Source organism: Macaca thibetana, chromosome 18 (assembly GCF_024542745.1).
Source record: "Macaca thibetana thibetana isolate TM-01 chromosome 18, ASM2454274v1, whole genome shotgun sequence".
Lineage (NCBI taxonomy): Eukaryota > Metazoa > Chordata > Mammalia > Primates > Cercopithecidae > Macaca > Macaca thibetana.
This window is the reverse complement of record NC_065595.1, coordinates 15,968,045-15,995,179: the sequence shown is the minus strand read 5'-3', so window position 1 is coordinate 15,995,179 and position 27,135 is coordinate 15,968,045. Positions and strand designations below refer to the sequence as shown.

The 27,135-nt window shown below is 40.3% G+C and overlaps 1 protein-coding gene across 2 annotated transcripts in view; it reads right to left on the bottom strand.

Moving 5' to 3' along the window:
- Nucleotides 1–27,135, bottom strand: part of LOC126940999 (putative uncharacterized protein encoded by LINC00305) — a 70,868-nt gene that overhangs the window by 11,001 nt on the left and 32,732 nt on the right. Inside the window, exons 2-3 of one of the 2 annotated variants that reach the window (XM_050767168.1) lie at nt 9,435–9,498; nt 8,723–8,881 (exon numbers count right to left, since the gene is read on the bottom strand). In XM_050767168.1, coding sequence (XP_050623125.1) covers nt 8,723–8,881; nt 9,435–9,468 — 193 coding nt within the window. In that variant the 5' untranslated portion in view covers nt 9,469–9,498. Of the gene's footprint in view, nt 1–8,722; nt 8,927–9,434; nt 9,499–27,135 lie in introns of those variants that run through there. The other variant, XM_050767167.1, reaches the window with a different exon arrangement.

Sequence of the window (27,135 nt, the reverse complement as noted above, 5' to 3'; positions counted from 1 at the left end):
TTGTAATCCGAATTGCAATCCCCAGATGCAGAGAGAGGGACCTGGTGGGAGGTGATTGGATCACGGGGACGGTTTTCCCCATGCTGTTCTCATGATAGTGGGTAAGTCTCATTAGATCCAATGGTTTTACAAAGGGCAGTTTCCCATGCTCACTCCTCTCTGTTTGCCACCACCTTGTGAAGCAGGTGCTTGCTTCTACTTTGCCTTCTGCCATGAGCATAAGTTTCCTGAGGCCTCCCCAACCATGCTGAACTGTGAGTCAATTAAGCCTCTTTCCTTTATAAACTATCCAGTCTCAGGTAGTATGTAGCAGTGTGAAAATGGACTAATACAGAGACAGCGCAAACACACATGATGGCTTTTTTTTCCCTCCACTGCTCTGTAGGCTCTCTGTTGGCTAAACCCAAGGGAAAGCAACTTGTCAAAGTAGCCTGAGAAATGTCATTTACAGAAGTAAGGAGTAGGGGAAAGGCAGGAAATGAATTATCCTGGATTGTGCCTGTGTTAGTCCATTTTCAGATTGCTGATAAAGACATACCCAGGACTGCATGATTTACAAAAGAAAGACAGGTTTAGTGTACTTACAGTTCCACATGGCTAGAGAGGCCTCATAATTACGGTGGAAGGCAAGGAGGAGCAAGTCACGACTTATATGGATGGCAACAGGGAAAAAGAGAGAGCTTGTGCAGGGAAACTTCACCTTATAAAACCATCAGATGTCATGAGACTTATTCACTATCACGAGAACAGCATGGGAAAGACCTGCCCTCATGATTCAATTATCTCCCACCAGGTCCCTCTTACAACCCGTGGTAATTCAAGATGAGATTTGGGTGGGGACACAGCCAAACCATATCAGTGCCTGTTTCCAGACAGGCACACAGTAGGCAGAGGGGAAAATACTTAAGGGGCAAATAGTGGGCTCAAAGACATGGATGGAAACGTGCATTTGGGAGAATAGAGGCATATGTTTCAATAGGCAGGAAGAGGCCAATTTTGAAGCTATCATTAAACTTAGGTGGAAAAGTTTATAGGCAATATCACTAAGTGTTTGGAAGCAGAAAGCATTAAGTGAGCTTTTTAGTAGAATATGAAAATATCATACATACAATAGATACTAGAGGCAAATTACAATAGTTGCCAAGCACAGAATAAAATTCTAAGAATCAAATAATAGAAAGTTGTGATATCATCTCTCACAACCTCATTCTTCTAAAGAGGCATTTTCTGTACTTACTTGATAATAAAATTCTCCTGGTGCTCCTGTTAAGCATGCAGACACACACCTACAATATCGGTTCTCCAGAAAAGAGTTTGTGTAATCTGTGCTACTATCAATAGTGCTAATGGTGATTTTTATGATCAGGCAAATTGAGGAAATGTTACCCGAAAGGGTTTATGTGAGAAAAATACCTGCTTTTTTCAATTGATCAGTATGTGCCACTAGCGATCACTTGCAGGACTTGGTGCAGAATGAAAATGTGGGGCCCCTTGCTCAAGTATTCAGAAAATGATGTGATAATGGTACTGAAATATGAAGCTTCTTCCTTTCCTCTGCAGTCTCTCTTTATGTGTCATGGTATTTTTTATTTGCTTTTTGATGTTATAAGTAAAAAAATAAAAATGTAAATTATCTGCCTGAATTGTATCATTCATCTTTATGTTGTATGATGCCAGTTTTAAATGCAAATATTAGAGCATTTAACTTGTATGTGGAATCACTGACACGACACCATTTCTGTTTCGTAGCTTACACAGGTGTATGTATTTCTTTCTTACCAGACCAGTGGAAATGCTGCACAAAACTAACTCAACTGTCTTTAATTCACGTCTTGATTAGCATTTACCAACACTTTCTGCCATTGACTTACTTATGAATAAGGCAGGACTGACAAGAAAAGGAGGTATGTGCTGCCCTGTCTTTCCCTTTTCTACTACGTGGTCATTGTCAACTAAGTGGGTGACTAATACAGGGAAATAAATGAGTGACAAATAACATGATAGTGTTCCCTGGTTTTTCATGTTTCTTGGAACATCATTGCCTGTTTCTGAATTGAAAGCAAGTTCTGGTTCAAATAGAAGGTGCGACCTCTCTGGGCTGTCTGTCCCGTGCTTACTGATAGACATAATATATGCTTTCCTTTTCTTTCCTTTGGGTCTCTTTAAACTCCCAAACACTGTGTGTTCACCTGAGTTCTGTGCTCATGGAGCATTGCCCACACAGTGTGCACATGGGGCAGCAAGGGTCTCTCTCGGCCCACATGGATGCTCCACTGTTTCGTTGGACTTTGTGTGCAACACACAAGTTCAAAGATAATCGTTACTAAAAATTTCAGGAGGAGTACGGTAGAACTTCAGATCAAGTGTGGGCCCTTCTGTGTGATGGCACAGGTCCCATGTCCATAAAGCTATCCTTGTGCCAGGGAGTTATTATTATCCTCATTTTGCAAATCAGGAAACTGAGGTTTACAGAGGCCAAGTAATGTTCAAGGCTACTCAGCTGGAAAGTGACAGACCTGGGGTTCAAATCAGACCATTGGTCTGCAAAGCTCATGTGCTAACATAAAATCTGCTTCATTTCACCATACTCGGCCCCAGTGTTGCTATATTTAGATATATCTGAAGGCAGATGATATAGTTGTGGGAAGTTTGGTTCAATGATTAATTAGTCACTCTATAATCAATACGTGATTAATTTCCAAGTCCTGTTAAGGATGTAAACACACACCTACATAGTTTTCCAGAGAAAAAGCTTGTATAATCTGTGCTATATTGAAAGGGCTTTTAAAATTATTTAAGTAGAGACTCTCTGCCCTGATAGTGGTATTTATTTAACTTGATCTCTTATTTCCACACAAAACCACTCCTATGCATTGGGTGCACTGAGGTATAAGAATAAAAATGGATTCGTTCATAAGGCACAATTTCTGCCCTTAGGAAACTTAAATATGTTTGAAAAACCAACATTTCCTTTAGGATAATTTCACCCATGTCACCTCCTTTGGCTTTTCTCACAAGTTTTGTTTCTCCTCATTTCTCTTTGGTGCTTACTGGGTGCCTTTTCTAGTTTCACGTTCTTTTCAACAGCAACTGCGTGGCTGCTTTCATGAGTTTGTCTCCTGCATATTGTTATGGTTTGTAAAACATTTGCTGACTAGGCCAGGCAGGCATGGCGGCTCGTGCCCACTTTGGGAGGCTGAGGCGGGCGGATCATGAGGTCAGAAGATCGAGACCATCCTGGCCAACATGGTAAAACCCCTACTCTACTAAAAATACAAAAAATTAGCTGGGCGTAGTGGCGGGTGCCTGTAGTCCCAGCTACTCAGGAGGGTGACGCAGGAGAATCACTTGAACCCAGGAGGTGGAGGTTGCAGTGAGCTGAGATAGCACTATTGCACTTTAGTCTGAGTGACAGGGCGAGACTCTATCTCAAACAAACGAACAAATAAACAAACAAACAAACAACATTTGCTGACTAATCTGATTCTTCAAATTAAGGATGATGGGATGTTTTCCTTTCCCCTGGTCTTTGACCCCTCCAACAGAGTTGAGGTGTGAATAATACTGGGGTGGATCTTCACCAAGGGCCCAGTGAATTTTCTCCTCTCAAGTGAACTCTCTGTGGCTTGCGTGCAGTGATTATGCCGAGAGCAAGACTTGTTCTGCCTATTTAAAGAGGGAAAGTCATTTAAAATATTTAAGAAATGAGAAGCTGCTCAGAATACATTTCATTAAGGATGTACTTGGGCTGATTTTGAGCTGGCTGTGGGGAAGCAGTAAACAGTCACAGCTCTTAACCACTCCTTCTGAACAAAATCTTCTTTAGGACAGAGAACATGTCTCAAAGCACATTTAGTGTATTATCACACATCCAGTAAGCAATTCAATATAATGTTTTAAATGGCCGTGGAGGACAGCCTGAGGCACCAATGCTTTTGGAAAATATATTTTGCATATCTACTGAATGGCATCATAGCGAGTCTATAAAAATATTAGCCTTAAAGGAATCATTTCACCCATACTTTGCTATTAGTAAGTATGTCTGAATCCACTCCAGCGAAGAGGACTTTAAAAAAAATGTGTAAGTGTCTAGAGATAATCAACCAGGCTACTTTATTTATTACAAGAAGTTCACGACTTCCCCACATGAATATACCTGACTGCCAGTTAGTTCATTTAGGTGCTCTGGTTAGCAGTTGCAGGCTAATCCTACCCTATTTTTTTATTTATTTGATTTATTTATTTTTTTGGGACGGAGTCTCGCTCTGTCGCCGGGCTGAAGTGCAGTGGTGAGATCTCGGCTCACTGCAAGCTCCGCCTTCCGGGTTCACGCCATTCTCCTGCCTCAGCCTCCCGAGTAGCTGGGATTACAGGCGTGTACCACCAAGCCTGGCTAATTTTTGTATTTTTAGTAGAGATGGGGTTTCACCACGTTGGCCAGGTTGGTCTCAAACTCTGACCTCAAATGATCCACCCACCTCGGCCTCCCAAAGTGCTGGGATAACAGGCATGAGCCACCGTGCCCAGCCAATCCTACCCTATTAATATGTGCTTGTAGTCATAGGGGGTTGTAGCCATGGGGAAAAGTGACTCATTTAATATATGTGTCATTAACTTCTGCTATAGGCAAGACAGTTTTAAATGATTAGAGCTGGGGAGGGGCTTAAAGATAGAGCATATGTTGACTTGAGCAGCATAGTCACCCATCCCTGTTTACAAGATTTCTGGTACAGGAGATTTTTGGTTTCAAAACAGGAGAGGTTCTAGCAAAACCAGGAGGCATTGGTCACCCCACCTTTACTCAGAGAAGTTACAGTTTAATTGGAAAGAGGTGCACACAGAATATGAGAAATAGAAAAGTGCTCTCAATTGCGAAAAGACGGGAAATAGTTTTCCGCTGAAGGGATTCTGGACCAGGGGAATGCAAATCCCCAGCTATACCTGGTGTCTGTGGGAGAATAATTGAATGAATGGCATTTTGGTAAGATGAAACTTGATGGAGTCCAGGCATTTCATTGATCTCCTCCTAGATCTCCTGCGAAATGGCCAAAATGATAGCAAACTAAAAGAAATGTTATTACTGAAAACTAGGGAAAAGAGTCTATCATCTGAGAGAAAGTGCAAATAACTTCTGCTGGAAGAGAGCAATTGGAGGATAATTGAACAAAAGCACTGATGAAGACTGTTTCACAAGGTTCCCTTCTGAGATGATACAAACATGGAAATTAAGGAAAGCAAGTCCTGGCAGCACCCCATGGATATTCCCTTATTTGGAGTGGTGAAGGGAGGGGTGAGGGTTGACAGTGGGCAGAGAGCACAGCACCCTCAGAATCACTTCTGCTGCTGGGGAGTAAGGATAAGCCCAGGGCAGATCCTCCAGGATGTCCGGAGCTTCCAGCATGACTGAACCAGGCAGAGAGCTGGTGGTGAGCCAGGCATCCCCCTAAAGCAGCGAGCCTTCCCTTGGTAAAGCAAAATTTCTTCCTGGGCCAAACTCACACCTGTAATCCCAGCACTTTGGGAGGCTAAGGGGGGCAGATCACTTGAAATCAGGGGTTCAAGACCACCCTGGGCAACATGTCAAAATCCCATCTCTACTAAAAATACAAAAATAAACCAGGTGTGTTGGCAGGTGTCTGTAATCCCAGCTACTTGGGAGGCTGAGGCAGAAGAATCGCTTGAACCCGGGAGGTGGAGCTTGCAGTGAGCTGCACCGTACTCCAGCCTGGGGGACGGAGCAAGACTTCGTCTCAAAAAAAAAAAAAAAAAAAAAAAAAAAAAAAAAAAAAAAGAATTTCTTTCTGGACAAGCAGACTCCCAAGAAGCCTCAATCTGTGTACCTGTCATAGAGACCAGGACAAACAAATCTGGATACAGAAAACTGACCTCTGAGCCACGCAGAGAAGAGATTGAGCAGAATTGGCCTTGACTGATCATGGTTACGAATCTTCCCTATTTCTTTTAGGCTGCTGGCTTTACTAAAAGGGCAAAGCAATTTTAAATTAAAACAGCAAGGATGACAAAAAAATACCCCTTTTGAGCTTAAAATTTGAGAGACGATTTCTAACAGCAAGCAGATGGATAGTGAGGAGACACAAGGATAATCCTCCTACTCTATTTACAGGCAAGCACGAGGCTAGGAGGGACCTCTCCTTTCTCAAGGATGTGTAAATAGAAAACAGCCAACAGGAGGCCTGTGAAAAGATTTTTGCAGCTCAAAATAAGGAGAGGGACATAGTATTCCACATCCAGGGAAGGAACTAGTTTTGAAGAGATTTATTACAGAAGATAAATTATATTTGCGCAATACCTGCTTTATGATCTCACTAAAATATAAGACAAGAGGAGTTATTTTTTTTTAATAGAAGACGTGAAAAATGACACGGAATCCTATGAGACTGAGGTAAAACAGGAGCTATCTGAAAACTAAAAACATGCCAAAAGGAATCTGAATGAAGTGAAATAATTTAAGAAAATTAAAAATGCAATTTTAGAATTTACAACTGCATTTCGTCATTAAAGAACAGAACCAACACTGCAGAATTTTTACTTACTGGCTAGAAAACTCACTTGAGGATCCTAACAGAACACAAACAAAGTGGGTGGAGAAAAGAAACAGATCAGAGAGAAATAGCAGATAGAACAGATTTGGAGTTTCAATATATACAAAATCAACGTTTCTGAATAAAAGACTAAAAAAGTGGAATTATTTGAAGATATGAAATAAGGACTTTTACGAGCTGAAGAAATACACAAGCCTTCCTATAAAAAGAGATCAATGAGTATCTGGAAAAAATTATGAAACATGGGAATATTATTAAAGGGAACAAAAATTCAGTTTTCCCTATGAATATTTGGAATTTCAACAATAAAATGGGAAAAATGCCTGAAGAATTCTCACAGAGTTCTATAATGGTCCTGATAAAAAAAAATTAAAAAATGAATAAAACTTTCCTATATACTAGTTAAAAGAGTTTACTAAGGAGAGAGTTTACAGATAGTAATATAAGATGACTCAAATAGACTTAAGAAGCAAGTGCCTATATACGTAAGAATCTTTATGCATTATAGCATAAAACTTGAAGTGATATGAAGAAATGAAGATTTAGTCCTTACTCTTAGATGTAAAGACTCAGGATTGTGTGAATATCAATTTTTCCCAAATTTAATGCAATTCCAACAAAAAACTTAGAAATCATAGAAATTTTTAAAAACTTGGCAAAATGGTTCTAAAATGTAAAATTATCAATGTTCGAAACAGCAAAAATATTTTGAAAAACGGGGATAATAAAAAGTGACTTAACTATACTGTCAAAATGCTTAATATAGCTGACTAGATGGAGAAATCAATAAATGAAAATAATAAAACCAGAAATAGGTACATGCACAGAAGTTTATAGTGTATAATCCAGTTGGTATTAAAATCAATTGAATAAATATGAATTTATTTATTAAATGTTGTTGAGCGTTAACTGTTAGGAAAATATAATGCTATTTATATATTTACAGTATTCAACAAAATTAATTCTAGATGAATTACAACACTAACTATAAACAATCATACCAAAAATTAATGAATATAATATAGGAATAAATATATCCATTCAGGAAGGTGGATTTGACTATATGACATATGAAAATCTCCTTTGTATTACAAAACATAATAAGTTAGAGTTAAAGAACACAATAATAAAATATTTAATGAACATATGAAGGACTACTGAAATTCCCAAATAAATCTTGAATGCCCTCTTAGAAAAATGTTTAATGAACACAAAATTAATTCACAAAGAAGTACAATAATAAGAAGAATGGCCAAAATAACTAGATGAATAACATTTTTATATGACTCTAATAAAACTTTAAATAGCATTTTTAAAATTAATAAATTTGGTAAATATTTAAAATGCTAAGAATTCTGGAGGACATGGTGAGAACTCCTGTACAGTCTACAGAATTGTAAGTTTGCATAATGCTTCTGCAAGGGACTTTATAAAGTTATGTTAGTGTAATGATATTTCCATCATTATAACTGGATATAAGTATATGTGATTATTTATGAAAGTTGTAATATATGTTTATCATAGAATATTATGCAGCCACAAAAGATGTATTTTTAAAGATGCTAATAGCTGAATTAATGTGCCGTGAATTAAATCTATTTGTGTATTTTCAAGATTTTCTGTATTTGACTTATATTATATACAATTATGTCATTTTGTAAAAACCAAAGAGTCTGCCCCACCACTGGTGATTCAATAACACAATATTTGCCACAAAAAGCAGCTTATAATTACTACTCAAGACAAGGGATTCTTATTGTCTTAGAAATACAACTTACTGTAACTTTGGAGGAAAACAATAATGTAAAACTTGTAATTGCTATGTTTTCAGTCCAAAGTTTGAGCACAAGGTGTCTTTTTTATAATTTCAGATTTGCTTATTCTTACTATTAAGACTTATGAAGGTTTTTAAAGTAGAATATATACAAAATAAAAAAAAATAAAGAACATTTAAAAAAAGAGCCTATAAAGAATTACTCCACATGGTCAGAAGAGGGAGCTTTTAGATTGCAAAAAAAAGTAAAATTTTACATACTCTATTATCAGAAGTAATATTATTTCAAGTCCTCGTATTGAACACTAATAAAAAAGTAGCTACAGAAACATTCCTTTATAATAAATTAAAAAAACTTTTTTGTTTCATGAAATATTGAACTTACCTTTATTCCTCATTGACAGCGTGTAGAATCTCACTCTAACCACTGTCTTCTGACGCTTTGCACATTTGACCTTTGCAAGTATGACTGATAAACCAGAAGGCTCCTGACCAGTTTCCACCTCCTGCTTTCCCTTTTCATCTTTGCAGGTCGCAGAGATGGCTACTGAGATAAGGGACAAGAGGGTGGAGAGCAAGGTGGCAACAACTAACCAACAACAAAATTAAAGATTTATTATGTATTATTGACCAACATTGTTCTTTAAAGATAATGCTAGAAATAAAAAAGTTGAAACTATCCATCTAATCTGAAGCCTTCTGCTATGTCAATATTCAGATTTTAAAACTCTTAGTTCCTAGTGCCTTTGTAAGCTCTTCATAAACCTAACTGTGTTCAGAGGTACAGCAGTAAATGAAGACCCAGGAGTGAGTTCTGTTATTATAAAAATCATGGCAGTTAGAAGTGTAACCCAGAGTGCAGAATGCAACGAGAAGGAGGGTAATTCTTTTTTCATTGGCATGGATCACACACCAGTTCTGTATTCAATCAGTGGCTCTCCATCTTGAAAGAGAAGTAGAAAATTTGAAGTGAGTTCATGACCTAGTCATAAGTAACATTCTAATTTGGGAAACAAATTATGAAAAACTCTATAAATAGGGTTAATTGTTTTCTTAGGTTTGTTACTTTAAAGAAGGAATTTGAAATGGTTACTCACCATGTATAATACACCGTATATGAAGGTCGATCATATCCAGGGGTGGGACCAGATGCTTTTCATCCTGCAAGTGAAAAAAGAAAATAGTTATTTTCAGTGAATGCTGCAAAACACAACGAAAGTGAGTAACCCCGGGAGTGTAAAAGTTCCCCATTCTTCCGTGTGAATCAGTGCTCATCTAAAGCCTGAACCTGAAGAGCCTTAGACATGTCCCCTATTTGCACCCAGCATGGTTTAGATGACCCTAAGCCTCTTTCAGAAGTTACGTGTGCTGCTGGCTTAAATTTGACAAAAATGTTTGGTAGGGTCAAGGCACTAAGCCAAGTGACAAGGACCATTGAAGTTTCGTGCAATGTAAGGAAGGAGAAAGACCTGAGGGAGAAAGAACCTCGGTCATCCCAGGAATAGAAGGAAAATGGGCTGTTTGACGAGAGAGAATATAGAGGGATATTATTCAAATCAGTAAGAGGAGAAGATATCCTGTCTCTATTCCACTGTTGATCTTCTCCTTCTTATCACCAATCATTCGTTTACTTTTACTGTCTGAAGAGGTACAAATATTGTAATTTAAAAAGCAGATATTCCTTATAATAATATATTAAAGGCCGGGCATGGTGGCTCAAGCCTGTAATCCCAGCACTTTGGGAGGCCGAGACGGGTGGATCACGAGGTCAGGAGATCGAGACTATCCTGGCTAACACAGTGAAACCCCGTCCCTACTAAAAAAGTACCAAAAAAACTAGCTGGGCGTGTTGGCGGGCGCCTGTAGTCCCAGCTACTCGGGAGGCTGAGGCAGGAGAATGGCGTAAACCCGGGAGGTGGAGCTTGCAGTGAGCTAAGATCCGGCCACTGCATTCCAGCCTGGGTGACAGAGTGAGACTCCGTCTCAAAAACAAAACAAAACAAAACAAACAAATATATATATATATATATATAATGCTATATCCCTGGAAACATTACTTTTAATGTTTTGCTGGTGTATTCTATGGTCCCTAAATATGGTCACATTTCATACATGTGTACTCTCTAAATTTGTGATTTTAAACATTTATTTAAAAGTCCTATTTATTAATCACTGGGCTTGTGCCAAACATTGAGTGAGGTGGTGATGGGTGAAAAGATGAATAAGGCACAGTCGTAGAAACTCGTAGCCTCATAGGAGAATCAGAGAGGTCAGCAGACATTTAAAACCTGCTGAGAACTAAGTACAGGTTTCAGTGGTAAGATGCAAGGTGCTGCTGAGGCAGGGATAGACCCAGAGGTGGAAGAGGCACCGACAGTGAGAGAGTTGCTCTTAAGCTTTAAAATGATGTCACTCCTGAAAATAAAAATCTTCTTTGCTAGCTGGTCACCTGAATTCATTTGGTTTACCTTGTCTTTTTCCTGTAGTAGGATTTCACAGAGGATTTAACGTGTAATGACAGGAACTCGACACTGAGTGCAAAGACTTGGTTTTGACCATCAGGGAGAATAAAAACCAGCCCCTTGGTTTTATTAGGTACTGGGATCCTTGTTTCTCGTTGCAGGTGGTGGATTTTGTAATGTTTGCATCCTTCAAGTTGTGAGTTGCCCTTTCCTGAATACTTGATGTGTTTTTTTTTTTTTTTTTTTTTTTTTTTTTGAGACGGAGTCTCGCTCTGCCGCCCAGGCTGGAGTGCAATGGCCGGATCTCAGCTCACTGCAAGCTCCGCCTCCCGGGTCCACGCCATTCTCCTGCCTCAGCCTCCCGAGTAGCTGGGACTACAGGCGCCCGCCACCTCGCCCGGCTAATTTTTTGTATTTTTAGTAGAGACGGGGTTTCACCGTGTTAGCCAGGATGGTCTCGATCTCCTGACCTCGTGATCCGCCCGTCTCGGCCTCCCAAAGTGCTGGGATTACAGGCTTGAGCCACCGCGCCCGGCCTACTTGATGTGTTCTACACAGCAAAGTCTGCCAGTCAAACGGCACAAAAAAGGTGTGTTCTGTGGTTCCTTGTTAACATACATACAGCTTTTCATAACACAAATAAGTTCAAAGTTGTGCAAAGCTGTAAGATGTTCCGTATTGCTCTGGGCGTTAATATAAAGTGAAAGCTAGTTACAGTTTGCAACTGAATTAGTAGCAGTCTCTATTTATAATGCACCCCTACTTTGACATAGTACATATATTTTTAAAGGAAGACTTAATATCCAATTATTTTTACAAGAAAGCTGGCTGGCTAACTTCAAGAAGTTTTAGTTTTCAGTTAAATATTTTCTTTTCTTCAGGGGAGATGGTGGTTATGACAGGATCCTTTTGCCTTATAGAAAGCCTTGTGTAACAGATAAAGTAATTAGGTGTAGACCAAAGTAGTTTGCTCTGTGTGATTCTTTAACACTCCCTCAAAGCTACTCGAGCATGATATTTCATTTAATTAAATACCCAAAGAGTCAATTGGGAGGCCGGGCGCAGTGGCTCAAGCCTGTAATCCCAGCACTTTGGGAGGCCTAGACGGGTGGATCACGAGGTCAGGAGATGGAGACCATCCTGGCTAACACGGTGAAACCCCGTCTCTACTAAAATATACAAAATAACCGGGCGAGGTGGTGGGCGCCTGTAGTCCCAGCTACTCGGGAGGCTGAGGCAGGAGAACGGCGTGAACCCGGGAGGCGGAGCTTGCAGTGAGCTGAGATTCGGCCACTGCACTCCAGCCTGGGCGACAGAGCGAGACTCCGTCTCAAAAAAAAAAAAAAAAAAAAAGAGTCAATTGGAGCTCTCCACTACATGAAACTTCTTGGAAGTGTGAAGAAAGAATGTCACAGGAGGGTTTGTGTGTTCACCACAATCTCAGGACTGTCCCGGTGCTGGGCTTTGCTTTTCCTCAGGGGGCTTCCCAGTACAGCTTGAAGCAGTCAGGGCCAGAATTGTGAAATCAGTCCATCATCTTCACTGGTTATTTGTGGAAGCCCAATTTACCCTACTTTTACTCACATCCCTAGACAAGTGAGTGCAAATAACTGAAATGACTCATAAAGTCTTTGAATGAATTGATTTTCTCTTTTTACTTGAAATCAAAAATAAATGTTCTCTTTTTTTCTCTGGCAAATTGCCTCCTGTGCAGTTATAGCTGTGTATTTCTCCTGGGATTTACAGCATTTGAAAATCAGCACTTGAGAGACTTGTGCACCTGTGTGCCCATATATGGCTTCCTGTTTTGTCACATCAGGCAGTCGCCTGCTATGTTCAGATTCAGGGCTTTTTGGGTGGGAGAGCCATGAATGAATGTCCCATGGAAAGGTGCTGGTGAAGAGTGTTGTGATTGTTCTGTTTGCAATAAAGTGTGTTTGTATCCTCATTTATTTTATGGAGAAAACAGGGTGCTTGCTTTCCAGAGACCTTTCTAGGATTCCTCCACAAAAACCTCCTGTGAATTCCAAATGGTTTGAAAGACCCTTGGACCCTCAGGAGCACAAAGCTGGACATCTTTGCAGATGATCTGAGCAACCCCATATCTACTGTTGCAAAGTGCTGTTTATTTCCATTCGAAGTTGAATCTCATGGTGGGTTTGTATTTGATAACCCCTTTTTACGATCGCCTCAGTTCAGGACAGGGGATTGAGAAGCTATATTTTCAGAATGAAATGAACCTGAGCAATAATCATTAACTCAGCATTGAGGGACAAGAATGTGACACCCTACTTAGGGTAAAGATAACAGTGCTCATATAGGAACAATGCCCTCTGTATTGGTTTCCTTGAGTTGATGTCACAGAGTTCCAGAAGCTGGGTGGCTTAAAGCAGCAGAAAATTGAGTTGTTGACAGGCGCATGCTCTGAGGGATTTGGGGAAAAAATGTTGCTAGCTTCCGGTGGTTGCTGGCAATTTTTAGCTTTCTTTGGTTTGTGGCCACATCACTCCAATCCCTGCCCCCATTGTCACATGGTATTTTCTCTGTGTCTCTGCTTTCACATTGTCTTCCCTCTATGTAGGTGTGTGTGTCCAAGTTTCCTTCTTATAAGGACACCACTCACTGAATTACATCCCACCCTAATCCACTATGACTTCACCTTAACAGATTACATTTAATTAGACCTTCTTTTTTAAATCGGGTCACATTCTGAGGCTCTGGGAGGAAAGCTTCTTCTGGAAGAAGTTTTTGGGGAACACTGTGTAACTCACTACATTTTTCTCTGGCATCTTCATTTCCTTGCAGCAACCTCACAGGAAAGCAAAACCAAATTTACAGCATCAGTTACTCAAATGGAAATCCATCTTGAGTATAATGTGACTATACAGCCAGAGTTTTCCACATGGTAGGTTGTAGCCCACAAATGAACACGGCTGCTTGAATGTGGCTGACTCTTTTGGGCTACTACTTAACATTTTTCCAGTCATATTTTTATAGTGGAAAATAGATTCCCCAGACATTTCCTGAAGTGCTCAACGTAACTCCACACTAGAACATGTGCCCTCCCAAGTCCTGACAACTAGTCAATTTCACAACATCATCCTGTGGTCTAATGCCCCAGTGACTGCTGTTCATATCAGAAACATTTGAAATTCATCCTCACTTGCCCCATAAACATACACAAGCACAAAGCCCTCAGCAGCAACTGGACAAAATGCTTTCATGAGAGAAGGCTAAAGGTCCATCAGTTATTCTCCCTTTGCTGTGCTCATTCAGCATTGTTTCCCATGATCTAGTGAGGTAAGATATATTAACTGATACTCAAGGGCTAAAAAACAATAATAGAACTTAGCATTTTAATCTCCTACCTTTCCCTAGAGTTTCATAGCAACTTTTTGGATTCATTATAAGTAGACATTTAGAATGTCAGCTTCCAGCAATACGTACTCTGTGGTTACAAGTCCCCTGTTTTATATTGGGAACGTAAGTATAAGGGGTAAAATATAATGGCAATTTAAACAAAGAACTGAAGATATATAACCAAATGCCAGAAATGACCAAAATGCTAAAAATCAGGATAGGTCGGTATATTAGGCCATTCTTTCATTGCTATAAAGAAATACCCGAGACTGGGTAACTTACAAAGAAAAGAGATTTAATTGCCTCATAGTTCTGCAGGCTATATAGGAAGTATAATAGCTTCTGCTTCTAGGGAGACCTCAGGAAACTTACAATCATGATGGAGGGCAAAGGGGAAGCAGGCTTGCCTTACATGGTCGGAGCAGGAGAAAGAGAGAGAGTGGGCAGACGCCACACATGTTTTAAGTACCAGATCTCACGAGAACTCACTCAGTATACAGTATCAAGGAGGGACGTTGCTAAGCCATTTATGAAAACTCTGATCCCATGATCCAGTCACTTCCCATTAAGCCCAACCTCCAACATTGGAGATTACAATTGAATGTGAGATTTGGATGGGGACACAGATCCATACCATATCAGTGAGCTAGTGATCAACTTATATTTGGCAGGCAGGACAAGCATGCTCTGTAGTGGATTAGTTCTCACGATTCCTAACACCCGAAGCAGCTCTTAGTTCCTTCTTATTGGATTTTCTTTTTTTCTTATTGACATACCCTCTTGGTCACATTCTATTTCTAGCTTCCTGAATCAGAAGATATAAAACACAAACAGAAACTTAAAATTGTAGTGTATGCATTCGTCCACGTGTGTGTGCCATTTTCTCTGCTCCATGTTGCTACTAATTCCTCTGTCCTCAATTCCTGTCTTTCTCAAATAGTAGTCTCTTAGTCTTCATTTGTGTGTTGATTTCTTGATTCCACTGTTGAACTGAAAGTTCAAATGAGTATGGGTAGACAATTATTTTTTCCTAAGCAGCCTGAGGAGAGCATTTCTTATTCACAGTCTCTCATGTTACTAATGAAAAGCCTCTTAATTATCTTCATTTCCGGGCATTTCTCATCCTGGTTGTTTTCTCGTTGTCTTCAGCACTCTCTAGTTTCACTAAACTGGGTCTAAAATGTGTTTGATTTTGATTTCATATTCTGTCCAAGGGCTTGGTTTCTTTCATACATTTCTTAAAAATGTATGTCTTTATTTTAGTCATTTTCTTGTAGAATATTATACTTCCCCTACTTTCTCTCTTCTCAGTTCAGGAACTCCTGCCAAATGTGTTTGAATTTTTAATTCTAACCTCCATGGCTGATAACCAGCATTGTATATTTTAAGACAAAAATGTCTACCCTACACCAAGGGGAGATTCCTAATTTGTTCTTTTTGAGTTATTGTCGATGCTGTGTTTATCTATAACTACTCTTTTGGTGTTGCTTGGATACTAGAGTCAGTGGTGATGTTAATTTTAGCCTCAAAAAATGTAGAATGATCTGTGGACATAGACAGCATCACAATTACAGGCACAGAAAGCGTTGTGAGGTTTTCAAATAGGCAAATATTTACATATGTATATGGTTATTTAAAAATGTATTTCTTACGCCAATCCATGACTTGCCTATGTCACAATGGAATCTGGTGTAGTTTTTATTTCTTGACAGAGAGAAAGATTCTATCCTTATAGTGTTGAGTCTTTTGCAAAGACCTATGGATGTAGGTGGTACCTATAGTCTTTTGCAAAGACCTATAGGAACACATTGCCTAATACCACCCAGAATGGGTAGCAAAGTTCCTAGTGAAGTTTCCACTGTGAGTGGCAGGTGGCGGGCTCTTCTGAGAAAGAACCTTCTAGATGCATATTGTGGGGAGCAGGTATGGGATAACCACTTGGAGTTTTCCTCATCCTCCTTGGATAATAAGTGGTTTCCTGAAGTCTTCATCTTCTCTGCTTTCTATTTCCTCTAGAAAGTTGTATAAAGCAGTATAGACATAATATGTATTACAGAGGAAGGCAGACTTCAGCTTAATTTTGAGGCAGAGAAAAGGGAGTGTTCATTTGTGTGTCTGAACTGTAAGCATCCATAGAAAGAAGATTCCTCCTCTTAAGAACACAATCTGCACCTTAATCAATTACCATTCTTGCCTTCACATGCTGGCACTTCAGCAGCTTTGGTTCAGATTTTGACAATGACAGGGGATGTCATAGAAGAGGCGTGACTGGGTTCCCTGACTGGGATTTATTGTACAGCAGATTTTGTTTTATTTTGCTGGGAGAGAAGTAGCAAGGACTCTGCCTACCTTGAAGAGGCAAAACCTCTTTGGGAAATTAGAAAGTGTTATGCTTGGGAGACTCCTTCAGGAGAGGCAGTTCTCTGCTGCTGCTTCACTTCCCCGGGACAAACGGAATTTTCTTTAAGGCTGCCCAGGGACCTGTCTGTCTGGACACTCACCTTATGTCCATTTCTCCTGATTAACACAGCCAGGAAATGTGGCCCAGACTGCCTTCTGGGACCCAGAGGCCCGTCTACCCTTCCTCCTCCAGGCCCTGTGGAATCGTTCTATTATCGGTGGTGGGGTTTGGGGGGCGTAGCACCCCTCACTCTCCCCCTACATCTCCAGCATGCTGTTCTTGGTCTCCTTCTTTACTACTTCAGCACCCACCCCCCAGCTCCCCTCCCTTTACCTCCTCCACAAACCCTTTGGGTGCTCTAAGACCTCAGAGCAAGAGTCAGAAAAAAAAGTTTTTTATTTTTCTGCTTCCACCTGCCATGTAGCTTCCCTGAGGTATCACTGTGCATTTAAAAAATATTTTCTAGGCCGGGTGCAGTGTCTCACGGCTGTAATCCCAGCACTTTGGGAGGCTGAGGTGGGTGGATCACCTGAGGTCAGGAGTTTGAGACCAGCCTGGCTAACATGGTGAAACCTCATCTCTACTAAAACTACAAAAATTAACCGGGCTTGGTGACACACCTGTAGTCCAAGCTACTAGGGAGGCTGAGGCGGGAGGATCCCTTGAACCTGGGAGACAGAGGTTACAGTGAACTGACTGTACCACTGCACTCCAGCCTGGGTGACAGAGTGAGATTCCATCTCAAAAAAAAAAAAAAAAAAAAAAAAAAAAAGAGAATGTTATCTAGTGAAATTGATCATTAAAAAATTTAAAAACCCCTCTAAAATTGTATAAATATTACATGTTATTTTTCTGTGTGTGTGTGTGTGTGTGTGTATGTGTGTGTAGAATACATGTGTTCAAAGAAATGATGCCTTACATTTACACTATGGTAATGGTAAGGGATAGCATGGCAATGGTGTGCTTATCCCCCAACATTTGCATTAAAATGAAATTACGATCCATGCAGTTGCTCAACTCATTTTCTTAAAGAGGCCACAGCTGATCCAATAATATCAATACTATGATAAATATCTCTGAAATGACACAGGGAGAACCTGGTTAGTAGGCGAGAGAAGCATCACAATTTCCAATAGCTCACAGTTACTTTTACATCAACCAAATTAGGAGAAATAGCAGTTATGAGTGAAAATGAAGAGATATAATTAGAAAGGCTTTCATCCCTGTGCTTTCTCATGCCCTGCAATTGGCCATACCTGGGTGCTACTGTTTGTAGGAATGCATGTAACATTGTTTCCAATGACATTTTGTCAACAGAGTTAGCCTTTGAGATTTCTACTTCTACAAACTGAAGCCCTGATTGGCACCTGAACTTTAGAAGGTTTATTTAATGCTACAGCACCTCAGCATTTTCAGGTTGCCCTTCAGTTCAGAACTGTTGTGTATATTTTCTCCAGTGATCCATTGCTCACCTCTGCTTAGCCTCCGAATTCCCTTGCTCTTGAGATTAGCTTCTCCCAGCATGTTTCCATAAACCTGGGCACATGTGCTATGCCTAGAAGTCTGGACGTAGGTTGGCTGCGGCTGTGCCTACCCTCTGGCTTTCCTGGCAATGACGTCTTTACTCCATACCTGCTCCTGGCTGTTTCACTCACTTCCACCTTTACACACTTAGATCTATTTTGTCACCACCTAGAAGCTTCTAGTTCCAGTAACAAATGTTCAAAGATGCCCTCTCCCTCTGCCCATTCCTCTTTCTGTCATTCATACCCCCTTCCTCCATTGTCATCTGGAGTTTCTGGGTTCTATGATGACACTTGCAAAATGCCTCTGCTATCCCGATATATAAATAACACTAATTTGTCATTCGAATCAATGCTGCCTTGTCAGTGTTCTGATAATTAACCCACAGACTGGCATCCCACGTGTGTGTCTCTGGAATGAGAACACACTGACCCAAGTATGGTCATGATGCTTCCAGTGAGTCAAGGAGCAGAAACATGATGCAGGAAAAATTGGGATTAGAAGAGCAAGCAGAATAAGAAAAGGAAAACAAAACACAACTTTGTTTCATTCTTTGTGTTCCTGATTGTGGCTCAGGTCGCCGACTTGCCACCTGCGTTGTTTATGTGATCACAGAAGAGATGAAGGCTCCTGGTTGCCTTGGGGGATGACACATGAAGAAAAAATCTTGAAAGCTAGTGAGCAGATTGCTGTTTACAGACAGTGATGTTTAGGCTAAGAGATAGGGTTTAACTGATGTGCGCCAATTCCAGGCCTGGCCCATAAAATATTTTTCAAAATCCTCAACCTCATTTTCTCATCTCTGCATGGCAGAAAGAGAAGAAATTCAAAATGGTGGAGCCCCATGGAGAAAAGAGCTCAGATCCCCGAGTCATCACTGAAAATCATAGTCTTTGGTGGAGGTGAAGACAGATTCATTGCAAATGAACCTGGATTAGAAGTGCCTAACTTTGATTGTTCTGGGCTCATACTCTGGGTCAGAAAAAAAGACAAGTAATAGAATGCTTGGTAGAGGCCATGTGCTACCAAACACTGGGGACATCTGGAGGAGAGAGAATGTGAAGGAGTAAGGAGGAGGACTGTGACCTATGTTTTGTACTTCCCATAAAGGTGATAAATCCTGGTGAATCAGCACGGTGTTGAGGAAAGAGAAAAACTGAAGGGAAATCTGAAGTCCTTCAAGCTTCAGAGCTGGAGTGATGATGGCTGCATACCTGAAGGCATTGGGATAGATGGGCATGGAGGAAGCATTGGCTTTTGCCTACTGCATTTTTGACTGGTGAAAATGAATGGAAAAAAGTCCTCTGCATATGTGTTCCAGGAGACATAGCAGTGGAGGGTTTAGAGAATAGAAACCAGGCTTGCCCAAGCACAGAAATATACTGGAGCCTGAGTGACACTGGAGATACAAAAGGACTTTGGATTCTCATGTTTGAGTTAATTTGGCAGAAGAAGAGGCATGTGGTCAATGTATTTTAGAGAGTAGAGTTAGAGGATTGAAATCCACCTTCTGGAGGGAGGATTAAAGTGCAGTAAGGCCCTACCACCTGAGGCCTATCCATAATATCCAAGGCCACGGGGATGACAATAGGCTGGCTCTACGTCTCCATGAGCAGGGTTCTCCAGAACAGGCTCAGGCCACTGAAGGTGGCTTCACCAGTTATTTTGCTGTAACTATGGAGAGAATGAACACAAGCAGGGGAGCTGAGACAAGGCAGGCAAGCAACCTCTAAAAATCTACAGTTGGTGTGCTACTGATGAAGGTAAAGGCACAGAATTATACCTCCAGGTTTCTATTACTTGTAGCAGAGCCTCAGACCCAGGTTGAGAGACCACCAGCCTTAAGAAAAAAAATGGGGATTTCTGATTTCTGGATAATGATCCAACTCTACAAATTGAAGAAGCGACATACCCACTTTGTTAAAGTTGAAGGAAGGGTAACATTTTCTTGGAAAATTGCCAGCATGCTAAGAACTTGCTTAAATCTATAAAGGAAGCTAAGGATGGCTTGGGGTGCCTGAAAAATGAGAGGTAAGGGGAAATCATAAAAGAAAGAAATAAAACACATGAATATTATGGGTTAGCATGATAAGCTGATGGTGGTCCATTCCCCCTCCTCAGATGGGTGCACAGAGAGAAGGAAAGATGAAAACTCAAGTCAGAGAAGTAGGTAACTATACTAGTTTAACCATAACTGCTACTGCTGTTTTGGAGCCAAGGACTCTATATTCCCATTCCTTGGTCACTGAAGTCCTGAGTTGTCTCCCAGGACAAATAAACTAGAACCAGATGAACAAATGTGAGGTGATAAGAAAATAAAGGGTGAAACAAACAAGAATTGAGAACTCCTCAGCTGTGCTTACATATACAGCCACTAGGGTGGAGGACAAGAAAGTCACATCCACAGTCTGATAGTGTTAGCTGTGTAGTAGACACTGTCACTGAGCAACCAGCCCTGAACAAGTGTACAATTGGACCCAATACATACTTTGATTGTATATTTTTTTTCACCTGTCCCTCTGTGTAAAAACATACAGAGTAGAGCCTTGGCAAGACTGCAAAGTATTTATACAATGGAGGATGGAACCTGGAGAAAAAGAAAGAAACATAATACATCTAATGCTATTTTCCCCATTCAGGGGATTAAAAACTAACTTTTATTTCTTTTCCCATCTATGTGGAGGGGGAGAAAGCTCTGCCTAAAGCTTTTCTAGAATATGTTACAACACATCAATCTCTCTTACCCCCACATTTGAAAAATCACTGCTGTAGATGTGTGAAATGGGTTTGTAGAAGAGTAATAATTTCATTTAGGATTTGAGAAAAAAGGATTTGATGCCATGGGAGGTACTCTGATGAGTAATTTAAGAGACTAACATTAGCAAGTAGGCTAACAGGGTCTTGAAACAGGGACACCAATACAAAGTTGTTTAATTGGGGTCAGTGTACAGGGAACAGACCTCAAGAGGGTTCCCATTAATGAAAGAGTATGATAGCTTGTCATGTTAGGAACCGCCTGTAATACAAGACTGTGCGAAAGGTTGGAGAAATTAAGTGGAAAAGACCATGATTCTTACTGATCAGGACAGCTTTGGTCAGAAGGCTTACAATTGGAACTAACAACAAATTTGTGTTTCATGTGATAAAGCATGTGAATATTTGAGTAATTAAATGAAACACTCATAATTTGCTTATTTACATACTGAGTCATCTATTCACTGTCATCATTGGCCTCATCATCATCATCATCATCATCACAATCATGCCTTCTATGTATTCAGTGTCTACCAGTTTTGAAAGTATACTGAGTATGCTGGGAATTTTTTTATCTGTAACTTCATTAATCTTAACAATAACTCTGGTAGACATAACTATTACTAATATTCAGAAATATCTTGTGTTTTTTTCCTGGCACATGGAAGACTGCAATTCCTAGACTCCCTGTGGTTGGATGTAGCCATTTATTTTGTTCTAGCCATTGGATATGGAAGAGGATTGATGTGCACCACCTTCAGGCTAAATCACTCAATTAATTGCCAATGCAAGACCCTCCACTCCCAGCTGTCCAACCCGTGGCCTGTGGGCCACATGTGGCCCAGGTAGCTTTGAATGCAGCCCAACACAAAATTGTAAACCTTCTTAAATCATTATGAGGGTTTTTTTTTTTTTTTTGCGATTTTTTTTTTTTTTTTAGCTCATCAGCTATCGTTCATGTTAGTGTATTTTATGTGTGGCCCAAGACAATTCTTCTTCTTCCAATGTGGCCCATGGAAGTCAGAAGATTGGACACACCAGTTCTACTCCATCTTCTCCTGGACATCTGAAAGGAAGCTTTGTGTTGAGATAGTAGAGTCAAAATTATTAGGTATCTTGGATCCCTGAGAGGCCTTCTGGTCCCACAGAAGACTTTGCATGAATAAGAAATAAAATGTTATTGTGTAAAGCCACTGAGTGAAGGTTTGTTATTGTAGCATAACCTAACCTCTCCTCACTCTGCAAAGAATATCTGCTTATTAGTTGCATTTTACTGAGAAAACTGAGGCTTGGAACAGGAACATACCTTAAGCTGGTATTGCACATTCAGTTCAGCTGGAGTATAAGCCTGTCTGTTTCTGTCTCTACAACTGGATGATAGTAAAGTAGTTTGATCAATGTAACCAGCTAACTGGGTTATACTAGACTGACAGTACTATAGAGGATTGGTAGCATAGAAAGGTAAATTGGAAAGACTTTGGGGGTATAAATGGGACATTTTTTGAAGAAGAAATACTTGAGATTTTTTTATGGTGACCTACAAAGTTACCAGCACAGAGGACTTGGGGACCTTCTTTTTGGAAGTGACTTAGCCTTGTCTAGACATTTACCTGTATCTGTGTCCATATTTTAGATAATTTTTCTTTTGCATGAGTTATTTAGAAGTTTAAAAAGATCTCTGCTGCTAAGTAAGAAATGTAGAATAAAATAAACAACAACAGAAGAGCCCTTGCTTTGGCCTGATAGAAACACTGACTGGTTCATTCATGCTATACTTGGAAAACATTAGGAAAAACTAAGCCATTATTACCTGTGGCAAAACACTTTGCTGTGGATGGACGCACTGCTAATGACCTCGCAGCAGGAAGTATGGCTCTGAAAGCACTTCTCTGTTTCCAATGCAGGGTGACTGCGGTGTTTTTCTATATCCTGATTAGTGCTTTAGAATCTCTGTGCGGTGCTTTCTGAGAACAGAGAGGGTCTCTATTTTGTTAAATATTGCAAGGATGGATGATTGACAATCGTGGATCAAATAAGCACTCAGTAATCCATCAGAGGAAAGACTATGTGAGAAAAAATAGATGACAAACTACCTTCAAATATATAGTTTGCATACTTTCACGTTTATTTTGTCAAGATGGTTGCCTTATTGTGGCCTACCGTGTTTTTCCATTTCCTCCCTTCAGAATGACTAGCAGAACTTGCAACTCTTCCTCCTTCAAGACCAGCTGTCAGTGTGAGATAGGGATTAAGGCAGGGCATTTTCAGGATGAGACTGTAAATCTCCTGGCGGAGAGGACTTGACCTTACTCACCTCTGTACGCCCAGATTCCAGCCTAATATATGGCACACAGTAGGTTCTCAGCCAACACCGGGGGAGAGCCTAAGGACAGCAGAAACTTCTGAGTACAGCTCAAATGGAAAATAAGCTCCCTGATACCCTGTCATTTTTGGTGCTTCAAATGTGAATTCTTGTTTATAGAATAGTAAGGAAAATACGTAATCATAATATTTTAAAACAGAATATGAAAAGACTAAGTCAGCTGGTAGATTCCAAAGTAGAATACAAGTATCTTAACCTCTAGCCCTGTTACCGTATGATGCTGCCTGGAGGAAGCAAACCTTAGGGTGGGAGTAGAACCAGGTGGTAGATGGCTGGGTCCCTGCTCTCTCCGGATGGCTTTCTGGTCTCTAAATCTGCCTGAGTCAAGTCGTCCAAGCTCCCCCAGGAAAGTGTTAGGGAAGCAATGTGTTTCCACGCCAGGTTTTCTAAGGATTATGAGAAGCTGGCTTTAATACTTTTTAATAGTAAAATTTAATTAAACTAAATGCACCTCTGGGAAGAATAATGTATGCAAACTTATCACAAAATCAAGGACCATGGTGAGCAAAAGTCAGAGCTTATTGTGGATGAATTCCAAAATATTTGGCTTAAGCAACAAAACCAATTTATTCTGTATTTCCCCTTAATATGTTGTGTGGATCTTTTAACAGTTGGTTGTTTAATAATAGTAATCTTCAAGCTTATTTCTCCGATCAGCATGCATGTGACAGTCCTTCATTCTCAGTAAACACTGTGTGATACAATCAGCCTGCCGCAGATGCTCCTTATTCTATTACTGCGGCATAATCATTTGGGGAAATCTGTGAAACTAATGCAAAATCTCACAATGCTATCCAGAAATATGGATTGAAATTGGAAGACTGGAAAAATAGCTTGTCATAGCCCATTAGCGACTACACACTGCGATTTAAGAAACTATTTTTCAAACGTTTCCATTTTGCACATTGTTTAAAAAAAAAATCCTTGTTTGTTCCTGAAGAACAATGGGAACATCTATCACAGGATGTTAAGGCATATTTACCAGGAAAATATTCATATTTCCATTGGAATAAAATATGTGGACTTACGATTAGCATATGCATTTTTTCTCAAAGATAAATGCTATTTCTGGTGTTTATTTTTATTGAGAACAGAGGACAATAATATAATACAATTTAGTGGTATGATTTTGTTGATTTTGGGGAGCAAGATTCTATACTTATGGATTGGGCAGCATTTTATCAGACTGGCTATTAATTCTTTTATTTCCCCTCTTTCTTCATTGTTTTATAAATATTTATTACAAATCTTGCCTATCTTCAACCTGCTCTAACCTGGGTGTCTTTCGCTAATCACTGATCTCTCTTTCCAGAAAGAATCTTTTCTATTTCACTTCATAATCAATGACTTTTGGTTTTTCATCTGGGCACATTATTCCCCCTACTGAGATGCCAGCAATTTTACTGGGTTTTTCTCAATTCCTTGTTAAGAAAACAATAGTTCTCCCCACCCCCCATACTCCAGGGAGGAAAAGAAGTAATAGTTACTGTGAACGTATTACTATATGCTGAGCCTTCTACTGAGAGCTATCATGACAATTTCTTATATTTTATAGGTTGGAAACTGACAGTAAGAGGTGTTAGACAACTTTTCTAAGGCTATACATTGAGTATATTGCAGAGTTTGCATTCAAAGAAAGCCATGTTATTCTGACACTCAAACTCCTGGTCTTTCCACTCTTGCACAGTATTCTAGAATTAACTACTCTCTACTCTGGTAGGTACTATAAGAGCAGAGGCAGAGACAGCACAAGCATGGGCTATAGTCAGAGGGACCAGGGAACCACACCTCACTCTGCCACTTACCGCCTTACCAATTTACTTAGTTTTCCAGTGAAAATGATACTTAGCTTTCCAATTTCAAATGAAAACCTAGCCTATAATATAGCACAATGCTTACGTCTGAGTAAAAAGCAGAAAAAGAGATTATTATCATTATTACCCCAAGAAGAGCAGTTGCATATTTATCCTGGAAAAGAGCTATAAATTATTTAATTATTTTCCTTGATTTGACTGTTTCTTTCAAGTTCAAAATTTCTGCCCTCCAAGTTCCTGCCCCCTGCACCCTTCCCCAGGTGGTTTGCACATAATGGAAGGTAAGCACTTTCAGGACTTAGAAGAGCCACAGGCTTAGATCTCTAAGTTAGTTATGCTGCCCATGAGAGTGAGGAGACATGCTTTCTGCTGTCTTCCCAGTTCCAGGGAAAGGTGTAAGTGCTGTATTTGTGCTATATTACCCGAAAGCCCTTGTTTCACCTGTAGGGAAAAGATGGCCAGTAATACTCAACTTTAGCAGTAGACCCAAATGTGGAGGGCAGATGTATAGAGAAGAGATCAACAACCTTGATCTTTGCTGCTGGGAGCCCACCCAGTCATGGATACGAAGAGGCCGCTCTTTTCCATAATGTTTCTTTGGAGGCTGACTCTGTAGACTTTCTAAAGCACACTGAAACTTGTCATTCTCTCAAATATCCATTTCTATTGGTCTGTTCATAAATAATTATAAAATCTTAAGCAGAGATTCATGAAATTTATGGGAAGCACATAAAAATGAAAGAAAATATAACTTTCAGGGTTCTAAAGTGCAAACTTGCCAAAGAGGTTCTCCCTGCCTGTATATTTAGGGATGTCTTCTGAATTCTACTTTGGAGGAGGAGACAGTTGCCTCAATTTCTTATTCCAAGTCCTTAACCAGAGGATTGCTGAATGGGACTAAGTGGACATTCTGGGTGTGCTATGAGTCAGGAGGATTCTGGTTTGATTGATGACATTTATACTCTACGTCAATACTGGAACTTTCTGATATCTCCTGTGGTACTTATTCATAAAAATATTCATGTATTTTATGGGTTTTTGTTTATTTGTTTGTTTGTTGTTGTTGTTGTTGAGATGGAAACTCCCTCTATCACCCAGGCCAGAGTGCAAGTCCGCAATCTCGGTTCACTTCAACCTCCGCCTCCCGGGTTCAGGTGATTCTCCTTCTTGCCTTAGCCACCGGAGTAGCTGGGATTACAGGCGCATGCCACCACACCCAGCTAATTTTTGTATTTTTAGTAGAGATGGAGTTTTGTCATGTTGGCCAGGCTGGTCTCGAACTCCTGACCTCAGATGATCCGTGTGCCTCGGCCTCCCAAAGTGCTGGGATTACAGGTATAAGCCATTCCTCCTGGCCTATTTTATGTTTTTTTTTGAAAATGAGCTTGTGCGTAAAGATAGTGAGTGTTGTGATGATCATAAAAGAAAATATACATAAAGAGGTAAAAAGCCTGAAAACTTTGTGAGAGCTTCTACATGCCCTGCTCCCTCCTCCCACCCTCCTCCATGCAGGGCTGTGGTGTTGCACCCATTTGTCGTCAGCTATCTGGAGTGCTTTAGTACCACCATTGGTTTTGAAAGAACACACCAGGGAAAGGGAAAGCCCTGTGCTGAAATTTAGGGGAGGCTCTGAAGACTGCACTCATCTCTACTTTATCTTCAACCCAAATTGTCTGCCTTGTTCACATTTCATTAACACTAATTTCTAGAGGGCCTGTCTAGTGAGTTAGATATTGTGTTCCCAAATAGCCACTGTACATATGCAGGCATCCTTAGAAGGATGACACAATAATCTACCATGAGCCGTCCATGAGGGCGTGAACACAGAGTTTATGGCATCAGGCAACCCACTGAGAACACAGGTGAGGTGCATGAGGCAAGGAAGCCTCACTGAGGAACAAAATTAGGTTTTGCAGCCTGAGGACTTTGCAAAGAAGAAGGAAAATGAGGTAGGAATGATTTGCAGGTGCATTTGTGTGTGGGGAGGCTGCCTATGGGGGTAAGCTAGGAGGTGGAACATGAGGGTATCAGAGGGGACAGTGGAATGAGAACCCAAAGACATATTTTATGTACTGAGATATTACAGAACGTTTTGAAGTG